The sequence below is a fragment of the Otolemur garnettii genome, unplaced genomic scaffold (genome assembly GCF_000181295.1).
Source record: "Otolemur garnettii isolate 467f Iridium unplaced genomic scaffold, OtoGar3 scaffold00023, whole genome shotgun sequence".
NCBI lineage: Eukaryota > Metazoa > Chordata > Mammalia > Primates > Galagidae > Otolemur > Otolemur garnettii.
Window position 1 is genome coordinate 10,527,846 of NW_003852418.1, and position 12,179 is coordinate 10,540,024.

A 12,179-nucleotide genomic window follows, 5' to 3' on the forward strand; every position below is an offset into this window, starting at 1 on the left:
TCAAAAAAAAAAAAAAAAAAAAAGATTGTGACTGTGGTTGGAGTTTCCTGATTTCAGGTGTTTTTTTTGCCCTCTTAATAAAATCATGTAACATCAATATTTCCCACATAAATTTTCCAAGCCATTTAGATAGTTGCAGTGTGTTAAGAGCTTGACAGAGGTGAAAATATTTAGCGGTGCTCTCACTCATAAAAATAGTGGCTGGGTTGAAAATCTTTATTAATGCAAAATTAAAAGGGTTATTTTGGTTCTGTTTATTTAAGGTGATGACATTTTTGGTCAATGTGATGTTTTATAAATAGTAATATAGGGCCGAGCACGGTTGCTCACACTTGTAATCCTAGCACTCTGGGAGTCCGAGGTGGGTGGATTGCTTGAGCCCACAAGTTTAGGACCAGCCAGAGCAAGAGCAAGACCCTGTCTCTAAAAAATTGCTGGTCATTGTGTTAGGTGCCTGTAGTCGCAGCTACTCGGGGGGCTGAGGCAAGTGAATAGGTTGAGCCCAGGAGTTTGAGGTTGCTGTGAGCTGTGATGCCACAGCACTGTACCAGGGCAACAAAGTGAAACTCTGTCTCAAAATAAATGGTAATGTAAACTTCTGAGAGTCTAGTCAAGAGCTTTTTACTTTACAAACTCTTTCCTAGAAATAGTTTTCTAAAAATACATGTATAAAAAGACTGAACTTGTTCTACTTAAACTAACATTTTACAGAATAGCTTCATTTAAAATTTAGTAAATCCTCAACTGGCACACAGGAAATCTGACACTAAATTGTAGGTTTACGGTGTGGAGAAAGAGAAACAGCAGGAAGGCATGTCACTTACCAAGGCTTGTTGGTACTAGAGGCAGAGGCACAAGAGAAAACTTGAAAACGCCGTCTTTTATTCTCTCAAGAACCATAGCTAGATAAATCCAACTTCTGCCTCCAAATTGGAGGTGCTGGGGAGCCCTTGGCCAAGCAACTGAACCCAAGGAAAGGAGAGAGTAGAAGTCATTGGGGTTTTAGTGTTCCACAGAGGGAAACCCAAAAGAGTAGGTGCTGCCTAGGGCTTTCCATGTTTTGAAGAGGTTGTCTTCTGTTGGCACAATCGTATTTGGCTTTGGGGAGTCCTCATTTGCCCTCTTTTTTTGCCTTCTGAAACATGACTCCAGAGGAACGTTGCCATAATCTCCTTCTTCCACTTGCTTTGTTGTTTGTGTATTTGGGTGTATGTAGGGACTGATGACGGAGCCCAGGAGGTGGTGAAGGGCATCTTAGAAGATGTAGTCACATCTGCCATTAAAGGTAAGAACCAGGGACCACCCAGTCTTTCCTCCTAACTCATTCCTCCCGAAAAGTCCTCAGCCAAATATTTTAGTGGTGAAGTTCCCTCTTTCCTGCTCAGTGGACTCATGGAAACAGTCTCCCTGTGTCTGTCCATTTCAGATGGGCTTCAAAAATTACTTGGTTTGGGGGATTATTTTATTCTCATTTGGGTTGCTATAGTCATTTTATTAGATTTCATTCATAATTCCCTGTTTCCTGATACAGTTTTAGTAGAATTAAACTCAGAATGATATTAGATGATTTTTTTCTTTGTTTTTGCCTAAAATCTCAGATCAGTGGGTATGGTTTGAACACTTGGTCCCAGTGCCAATAAATTATTAATTGGTTAAAAAATTCATTAATTGGTTGAGAAATCAGAAATTTAGAGGATTGCAGTCAGCAGTTTTTTTAATGAAAGAGAACAAAATAGAGTGAAAATGATTATTGCATATAGTGTTAAGTATTATTTGGTAAAATGTGTTTCAGTTATTTGTGTTCACATGTCTATAGTAGGACATGATTTTAAAAATTAATTCTTACTGAGGTCATGATTTGAAAACTTCTCTAAGCACTTTACATTAAGTTAAAGTACCACAAAGCCACATATATATTCCATTATTTCTTTTACTTATAGAAATGTCTTTTTTTTTTAAGATAATCTCACTTTGTTGCTCTCTGTAAAGTGCGGTGGCATCATAGATCACAGCAACCTCAAACTCTTGGGCTCAAGTGATTCTGTTGCCTCAGTCTCCTGAATAGCTGGGACTACAGGCGCCCACCACAATACCCAGCTATTTTTAGAGACGAGGTCTCACAGTTGCTCAGGCTGGTCTTGAACCTATGAGCTCAAGCAGTCCACCCACCTCAGCCTCTCAGAGTCCTAGGATTACAGGCATGAGCTACTGTGCCCAGCCCAGAAATGTCTTTAAAGTGGAACAATTTTATTTCATACTATAGGTTTCTGGAGTGTGTGTAAATCATCACATACTGAATATTTGTCTTGTTCACTGCTATATTCTACAACCCTTGCCGCAGAACGTGGCACATAATATACAATAAATACTTACTGAATATATGCTTTGTAAAGCTATTATTGAAGATTATATGTGTTAAGTGTTTTTTTGATGTAATATATAAAGATAGACATGATGAATTCCTCTTTGAAGAATTTCATTGTTCTGCTGATCATGAGATATGCTTTCCTTCATTAAGTAATGAAATCTGTTTAATTACTTTAAAAATTATTTCCTTTTTTTCACATGGCTGCCAGGAAGCTCAGGTTTACATTTTTCTCTGTGACTAAGGTTTTCTCTCATAACTGGCTTTTCTTTTCTAACTCCTATCTTAATGGCCCTGTAAAAAAGATCTGTGCTTTTCATGTTTAGCTGCTTCTCATCTTTTTCAGAAGTGAATGGGGGAGGGCAGGGCTGCTGCATTGCACAATTCTGGAGGCACCATTGATATAGATTGCAGTATGAGTGAAGCCCTGGGAGAGAGTTGTGTGTTGCTGTGGCCTTGCAGTGGAGCTGTGGGTAACAGACACTCATAAATCTTAAGCACCACTTTGGCCAAGCCTTTTCCAGTGTTACATTAGTCATAGGCCAGTAGTACAGGAAATGGGGGAAACACAACAGCTGGGAGGTGGCAGATAACTTCTTTCTTCTATCAGACAGCCTCTTAGGATTTGTGCAGTGCTGACTTGGCTATACCTCTGCCCTTATGTTTTAAGAAGCAGCAGAAAAGCATGGTCTGACAGAACCTGAGAGGGTTCTAGGCCAGTTGGAGTGCCAGGAATGTGCTGTTCCCCCAGGAGTTGATGAAAACTCACAGACCAACGGGATAGCAGATGATAGGCAGTCCTTGTCGTCAGCGGATAACCTGGTATGTTGGTGATCATCCTGTACACACTCATTTCCATTTTTGCTTTTGTAGAAGATGCAGAATTAAATCTTTTATCAAAAGAGTGTAATAAGGGTGACGCCCATAGCTCAGTTGGCAGGGCACCGGCCACATACACCAAGGGTGGTGGGTTCGAACCCAGCCCCAGCCAGTTAAAAACAACAATGCAACTGCAACAAAAATAAAGAAAAAAAATAGCTGCATGTTGTGGGGGACACCTGTAGTCCCAGCTCCTTGGGAGGCTGAGGCAAGCGAATTGCTTAAGCACAAGAGTTTGAGCTTGCTGTGAGCTATGACAACACTGCACCCTACCGAGGGGGGCAGCTTGAGACTCTGTCCCCCCCCCAAAAAAGTGAAATAAGCAATCCCTATTTGATTATTAGCCACACTGTACTGGCCTGATCCTCTTTGTATTAGCAGATTCCAGTTTACGTTGTTATTAAACCCTGTTTACTTAGACTTGTAAAAATGTTAATTTCTTGCCATTTATGAATGCATAAAATAATATGCATTCATTATAGAAAAATAAGAAAGTACGTACTTCCCTATTTTTTTCCTCTGTATTGGGAAAGTCATCCATGATCCCATAACCCAGAAATAACCCTCATTAGCATCCTATTTATAGCCTTCTAGATTTTTCTCTCTTTCACATATTTTTCCACTTAAAAGGAGTAACACAATATATATACTGTGTTGCAGTCTGCTTTTCAAACTTAATGTATATTATGAACATCCTTTCAGGCCCATAGATACATCTGCCATGTTATTTTTTAGAAATAGTTTTATTGTTCTCTTGAAAATTATACATAAAAACATTCAAACAATTCATTCAGAAACAGAAATTTCTCTCCAGACTCCACTCTCCATATTTGTCCTGTTTTTCACCGTTTTCTTTTCCTTTTTTGTTTTATTAAGTCAAATACACATAGATCATGAATACATTATGCATATGTGGGGTACAATGTGCTGATTTTATTTCACTGCTTTCTATTATCAGCCTCCCCTCTACCAAAGAACCATTTTAGACCTTTTTATCCTAGTTATCACCCACCCATTAAATTTTAAGGCCACTGATAAACCAGATATCTGTATGCTGTTCGTATGTCTGTGCTTCAGAAGATACATCAAAAGAATAAGGCATTTTTCACCCCCACCCTAAGAACTAATTCCCCCATTATAAATACACTTATAGAAACATATACCAGGCTGTGGTTTGCTTTGTTCCCTCAGCACTGTATTGTGGACATCTTTCCATATTAGTAAATACAGATCTAACTAAATTTTTTAATGGCCATGTAAAATTTCATACAGAGTACCATAATCTATTAACCAGTTCCCTATTAGGGTTATTAATTATCCCAGTTTTATCACAGGAAACAGTTCTATAATGAATATCCATATAGATAATCTTGTGCATATCCTTAATTTATTTTTATAAAGAAAAGTTTATTTGGCTTAAAACAAAATTCATCCTTTAGATGTCAAAAACTAAACCATTCATTGTAGCCTTCAGAATACCCATGCCTGTCCCCACACAAGACTACTTATCCAACTGGCACATTTACTGTGCTGTGTCTTTCTTCTTCATTGATGCCTTTGCTTACATTATTCCATTCTTTTTTTTTTTTTTTTTTTTTTTTGAGACAGGCCTTAAGCTGTCCCCCTGGGTAGAGTGCTGTGGCATCACAGCTCACAGCAACCTCCAACCCCTGGGCTCAAGTGAGTCTCCTGCCTCCGTCTCCCAAGTAGCTGGGACCACAGGCGCCTGCTGCAACGCTTGGCTGTTTTTTTGGTTGTAGCTGTCATTGTTGTTTGCGGGCCCAGGCTGGATTCAAACCCACCACCTTAGGTGTATGTGGCTGGCGCCTTAGCCACTTGAGCCACAGGCGCCAAGCCCATTATTCCATTCTTAAATGACAGTCCACAGTTTTTTTTTTACCCCTTAAGATTTGCCTTCTCAAGTAGCCTTTCAGGATACCTTCATTCTTTATTAGAGGTAAATTACTGCAACTGGTATTACTGGGTCAAGAATTGAGAGTTTTAAGACTTTTGATCTTAATACCAAATTGGCTTTGGGGAAAGGCATTACCTAGATCCCTGCCGACTTCAGGTACTCAGTGTTTATCTTCCCATTCCCTCATTAAAACTGGACAATAATGTTTATTTTATCTTTGCTGCTCTGATAGGAGGAAGATGATGCCTTAATGATTAATAATAAGGTCATCTATTTTTTTTTTTTTGAGACAGAGTCTTAAGCTGTCACCCCAAGTAGAATGCTGTGACGTATTAGCTCATAGCAGCCTCCGACTCGAGCTCAAGCAATTCTTTTGTCTTAGGTTTTCTATTTTTAGTGAACACAGGGTCTCACTTTTGCTCAGGCTGGTCTCGAATTTTACTTGTAATCCTAGCACTCTGGGAGGCTGAGGTGGGTGGATTACCCTGAATGCACAGGTTTGAGACCAGCCTCAGCAAGAGTGAGTGAGAACCCCGTCTCTAAAAATAACTGGGTGTTGTGGTGGGCACCTGTAGCCCCAGCTACTTGAGAGGCTGAGGCAAGAGAATCATTGGAACCCAAGAGCACTCTACAGAGGGTGATAAAGTGAGACTCTGTCTCAAAGCAAACAAACAGGCTCAGCGGCGCCTGTTGCCCAAGTGGCTAAGGCACCAGCCACGTACACCTGAGCTGGCAGGTTCAAATCCAGGCCAGGCCCGCCAAACAACAAAGATGGCTGCAACCAAAAAATAGCTGGGCATTGTAGCGGGCACCGGTGGTCCCAGTTACTTGGGAGGCAAAGGAGGGAGACTCACTTGAGCCCAGGAGTTGGAGGTTGCTGTGACCTGTGATGCCATGGCACTCTACCCAGGAAGATAGCTTGAGGCCCTGTCTCAAAAACGAACAAACAAAAATCACAAATGTTTATTGTTAAGTTTTTATTTTGTATTTATTTATTTATTTTTTGAGACAGAGTCTCAGACTCTTGCCCTGGGTAGAGTGCTGTGGCATCACAGCTCACAGTAACCTCAAACTCTTGGGCTTAAGCATCTCTTGCCTTAGCCTCCCAAGTAGCTGGGACTACAGGCGCCCACCACACGCCAGGCTATTTTTCTATTGCAATTGTCATTGTTTTAGCTGACCTGGGCCAGGTTCAAACCCGCCAGCCTCAGTGTATGTGGCCGGCACCTGACCCACTGAGCTGTTAGCACCACCTAAGTTTTATTTTTAAATGAGATTTACTTTTTTAGATAAAGAAGTTTATTTTATAATGCCTATGAGTTTTTTTCCTTTATCCTATAAAAGTATTCTTAGAAATACCTTTCTTATCTAAGCTAATATAATTACCTATATTTATTTTAGTTTAATGGTTTAACATTTGATCTTTATCATTTTAACCCATCTATACCAGCTTTTTAAAGGACAGGGAACAAGGTTTTAGAATTGCTATAGTGACTCCCTGGTGCCTCTTACATTGCCATATTCACCCCTGTCCATATCCCTCACCTCCCTCCTGAATAAATGTAAGAATTTACATTTCTGTGAGCTAATTACATTTCTTATTTTTGAAAAGAATTATCATTTTGTTTTGCACCTTTGATTTTTCTTGTATTTGTTTGTAATCTTAGGAATCAGATGCCCAAGGACATCAGGTGGCCACCAGGTTCTCTCACATCCTGCAGAAGGATGCTTTCCTCGTGTTTCGCTCCCTGTGCAAGCTGTCCATGAAACCCCTTGGTGAAGGCCCCCCAGATCCAAAGTAAGCAGACAACAATTCTTGGCTGTCTTCAGCCCAGTGATCTGGGAGCATGTGGTACTGTGTTTCGTACCCTTGTTCCAAGAAGTCCCAGTGCCATGTCCCTTTGTTGGTATAAGTGCAGGAATTTATTTAGCATGATTTTGTAACTTTTCTAACTCAATAAATCCCTACATTCCTTTCATCTTTCATACTGAATTGTTTCTCTATTTCCACTAACCAAGATTTTGCCCAGTTTGGGGGTTTTATTTTGGTTCATATGCTAAAAACAATAAGTATGTTGAACCACGTACCTTCTTTATACTAAATAGTAGATTGAATGTCATAATAAGGAGTGGAGAAGGACAGGATGGCTGCAATCCTCAGTGCCCCGTTCTGTTTGGAAACCTCTGCTTCATGGAGACAGATTTAAGGCCCAGATCCAGCAAAGGGAAGCCCAGCATTTCTTTGTAGTAAATTACTGCAGGATGTCAGCGCTGTGAGGGGAAGAAAGCAGAGGCTTCAGGGCCAGAGAGCTGCGTTCAGATCTTGGCTCCTCATCAGGGCGGCTCTGTGGCCGTATGAGTTTTCATACTAAGAAATGGGGGGATGGAAAATCACCTTACAGGATGGATTACATGAAATGAGACAGCTTTTGTCCGGACCACAGAGTCTTGTACTTTATAGCCCCTATTGTTACTGTCATTACAGTTACTTATTAATGATAATTCTCAATTATCTTTTGAGAATGCTGCCAATATTATGACAACCCTTAGGAAAACAGTTCATGAAAATTTCCCACCCCTTACCATCCCTGACCTTGGGGGGAGGGTGTTTATAAGACACGTGGATCAGGAGCACCGTCTTCATCATGTATAAAGATGGGGTGGGACTCGTGCTCAGTCTCACATGAATGATGTGAAGCTATTGATTCTGTCAGTGCAGCTGTAGAACCTGCTCTCCAGAATCCAGTGATACTTACTTTGCTCCTGCCGTATGCCTCTACTTTGTGGTGGGGAGAGACAAAAAAAATAGGAGCTGGCAGCTCTTGTTCTCCCAGGACTAGCGGGATCCAAGAGAGTCCACCTCCTGCCATCTGCCCTCATTCTCCTGACAGTGAGGTGCTATGGCTAATTCTTAATTCTTTGGCTTCTCAGAAAATTCTCTTCACTGGTGGAGGAGCAAGGCCTTCTCAAGAAACAAACTGTTTTACATTGTCTCTTCTGGCACTCTTGTTGTTTTCATTGTCATTGCCAGATCCCATGAGCTGCGTTCCAAGGTGGTTTCCCTGCAGCTGCTCCTCTCCGTGTTGCAAAATGCTGGCCCAGTATTCAGGACTCACGAGATGTTCATCAACGCAATCAAGCAGTATCTCTGTGTGGCCTTGTCCAAAAACGGCGTCTCTTCAGTGCCTGATGTCTTTGAGCTCTCTCTCGCCATTTTTCTTACTCTTCTTTCAAACTTTAAAATGCACTTAAAAATGCAGATAGAGGTATGGACTTCAGATATTTTTTTTTTAATGGCATTCATACCCGATGAGTTAATTGTTGGTGGCATAGTCACTAGAACTACTTATACGGTTTCCTTGCTGGCACCCCCAGCAAATAAGAACTTTCTGAATGAGTTAGAGAACGCCTTTCTATAAAAAGTCACTGCCCCTAACTCTTAGGCACCTTTCATTTTTCACCAAATGTTTAAAGTCTGTGCACTGGGCTCAGCTTCCCTGAATGTGTTTGTTTGGTCAATAAATTGTTTGAAATAATTTGAATTTGTTGCCAAATTGAGAAATCCTTTTTTACGTGAAAATCCAGTTTTTTCTTTTCTCTGAAAAAAACCAGAACACAGGTCTTGCTTTTCCATAAGGCAGCTCTGGGCGGAAGCCCAGCAATAGCTGTGCCCCTAATGGGCCCTGCCCTGCTAGCTGTCCCCACACTGAGGCCTGGTGCTTTCAGCAGACTGTGTTCACAGCTCTCTTCCTTCTGCCCAGGCTACTTAATGTACCATAGGATCAGTCTGGCTGCTAAAGACTTGGGAGTCTTTGGACTCTGAAACTATTAATTAATGTCTTTGAGCTCTAATTGAAACTGCTAATTGGTGTCCTCCTTTGTCTTCATGTGATATAGGTCTTTTTCAAAGAGATTTTCCTGAACATTTTAGAAACATCAACAAGTTCTTTTGAGCATAGGTGGATGGTCATTCAAACCCTGACAAGGATCTGTGCAGGTAATTTTACCCTGAGGGCGCTCATCCATTGGTCTTGTCCAGAAACCCTTTAGATGCTCTAATTTGTTAATACCCTTAACTCCTCCTTTCAGAGTTTCCACAAAGTATTGGGGAAATCATCCCTAAAAGGCTAATTCTAATCTAATAACCTAATCCTGCCCCATTTCTCCTTTTGAGAGCATAATGAACTCAGACTGGTTTGCTTGGGACTTTCTGGCTTTAGCATTAAAATCTCATGTCCCAGAAACCCCCTAATCCTAGGAAGCTGGGACACTTGGTCACCCTACCTGCAAGCTAAGCCCTAGTTGTTAAAAACAGGGCCCAAGATATTGGTATTGCCAGCCCTTGATTAGGTGCTAAGGTAGAGGCTTACACCATATAATTGTGTGGCTTCAAATTAAGCACTCCACCTGTCCATCATGAAACATAATTTCTTAAGAATGATACAACTTCAGTAAGAGGTAGAACAGGCAATTGTTATTCCTTTTTTTTTTTTTTTTTTTTTTTGATGAGAAAACAGAGCCTTGGAGAAGTGGAATGAACTCCCTGAAGAAATTTCAGTTAGTGGCAATGCCAGCCCCAAACCGCTCCCTAGCCCCTGACTTTCTAGTACCTCCAGCATACACTTCCTGAGTGAGATGTGGCCACCTGAGTCAGCAGTTCGCTGAGGAAATTTTTTGGCAAACAAATCTCACTTCATCAGAAAACATAACCGTTGTTTGTCTTTGATGGAAATTTCTCATACTTATATGTTGTTTTTAAGATGCCCAGTGTGTTGTGGATATTTATGTCAACTACGACTGTGATTTAAATGCTGCTAACATTTTTGAGCGCCTTGTAAATGATTTATCCAAAATCGCTCAGGGAAGAAGTGGACATGAGCTGGGAATGACACCTCTGCAGGTAAAGACATTGAGGACACTTAATTCTATGTAAAGTTTGTTCATTTCAGTAAACCTTTGTAGAGCGCCACCACGAGCCCACACTGTCCTCAGTGCTGAGAATATAGTGTGAACAAAACCCACGCACATCTCAGTGCATGTACACACACACAGTTTCTGCCACCAGGAAACAATAATAAAGAAATAAGTTGTCAGGTGATGGTGAACACTGCAGACAAGAATATTACTGGGGCAGCAGAGAAGTCATGCTGGAGGTTGGGAGTGTTGTACACCACAGTTTTGTAGTGTGTCCTGAATACCTATGTCACCTGTTAACTTTCCTTTGAGTGTGTTTCATCTTTGATATCATTGAATGTCAGTGATTAATCTCATATCCTCACTAGATTCCCTAAGAGATCTGTAGATGTTTCTGCTCTTAATTTTTCTGCTAAGTTTCTATTTTGTGTCACTTTATCCTTTAGGAGCTCAGCCTGAGGAAGAAAGGCCTGGAGTGCCTTGTGTCCATTCTCAAGTGCATGGTGGAATGGAGCAAAGACCTGTATGTGAATCCCAACCACCAGACCAGCCTCGGTGAGAGAGAATGGCTGTCACCTCCATTCATAACAGGCTGCATACACCTGCCAGGAAAAGTTGTCTGGTGTATTTGTCTTAGAACCAAAGAAAACATTTTAATTGGCTGAATACATATGGTATTTAAAAATTCTGCTTATGTATAGTATTTAAAAATTCTGCTTTTTAAATTCTCTAGAAGTAGGGGGCAAAGTGTAAAGTTCTGCCCTAACTGTACTGTTCCAGATGGAGAGCCAGTTATTCTAACTTTTTTAGTAGTCTCTTCTTCTCTCGTGATCTGAAGCATCACCTTTATGATATACCAGATTCTCCTATGTATCTAAATCTGTTGCTGGATTTTTCTGTACTGTTCTCTTGATTTTTCTGATCTTACACCAGTACCAGCACACTTTTCAAATTGTTGGAGTTACATAAATTTTGGTATCTTGTAGGACAAGTCTGCCTGTCCGTTACTCCTTAGGTGTCTTGTCTGTTTTTACCTTTTTCACTCTTTCATGTGAATTTTAGATTTATATAAAGTGCCATGAAAAAATAAGTTTCTTTTAAAGACTATTCCAAAGAAGTTTTAAAGTGTCTGTCTGAGTGATACTAAGGTTTTGTGCTTATGATCCTTCTAGTACAAATGTGTTGCTGTTATAGGTTTGAGAGAGGGAACCATGAAGCTGGTCCTAACTCAGCCGTGTCTCTGTCCCATCAGTCTTTTTGGTTTCCTTTGCTTTCATGTCACTGCAGGTCAGGAGAGACTCACAGATCAGGAAATGGTGGATGGGAAAGGCCTTGACTTGGCCAGACGGAGCAGCGTGACATCGATGGAGTCCACAGTGTCCTCAGGGACTCAGACAGCCGTTCAGGATGACCCAGAGCAATTTGAGGTCATCAAGCAACAAAAGGAAATCATTGAACACGGCATCGAGTTGTGAGTGTGGTCACAGCTCTACTGGGATCTCCTGGGGCCTCTGACAAAGCTGTGTTTTCTCTGGGAACCTGGAACAGGCCCCTAAGGGAGAAATGCCTGTGAAAAGGGCACCATTTGTGTGGATAATGCAGCCTTTTTTCCCCCTTGTCTGATAAAAATAATTAAACCAATTTAGAAAATACAGAAAAATATAAAGCAAGAATGTAAAAATCATTCATAGAATTACTGCCTGAGGAATCACTATTATTAACATTTTTTGCCAATTACATATTATGAAAAATTTCAACATACAGAAAAATTAATATTTGCCATATTTTTGTAACTATGTATGTATTTTTCTGAACCAATTGACTGTAATTTATAAAGATCATAAGACTTAGCCACATATCTTTGAAAAATAAGGACATTCTCCCTTACAACTACAGCATCGTCAGTCATTGGTAAATCTTTGTTCTTTCCAGTCTTTTACACACACAAACACATACACAGTGCCATATCTTGTCCAACTTTTGAATGATTGATTGACTTAGTAAACTCAAATTCTAATACTCCACTCAAACTGAAATTCTTTTTTTTTTTTTTTTTTTGAGACAGAGCCTCAAGCTATCCCCCTGGGTAGAGTGCCATGGTATCAC

The 12,179-nt window shown here is 40.5% G+C and overlaps 1 protein-coding gene across 1 annotated transcript in view; it reads left to right on the top strand.

Moving 5' to 3' along the window:
- ARFGEF2 (ADP ribosylation factor guanine nucleotide exchange factor 2) overlaps window positions 1-12,179 on the top strand; it is a 105,069-nt gene that overhangs the window by 31,609 nt on the left and 61,281 nt on the right. Inside the window, exons 7-14 of the mRNA XM_023511981.1 lie at window positions 1,217-1,285; window positions 3,036-3,187; window positions 6,827-6,957; window positions 8,191-8,425; window positions 9,057-9,156; window positions 9,920-10,059; window positions 10,520-10,628; window positions 11,361-11,544. Coding sequence (XP_023367749.1) covers window positions 1,217-1,285; window positions 3,036-3,187; window positions 6,827-6,957; window positions 8,191-8,425; window positions 9,057-9,156; window positions 9,920-10,059; window positions 10,520-10,628; window positions 11,361-11,544 — 1,120 coding nt within the window. The remainder of the gene's footprint in view (window positions 1-1,216; window positions 1,286-3,035; window positions 3,188-6,826; window positions 6,958-8,190; window positions 8,426-9,056; window positions 9,157-9,919; window positions 10,060-10,519; window positions 10,629-11,360; window positions 11,545-12,179) is intronic.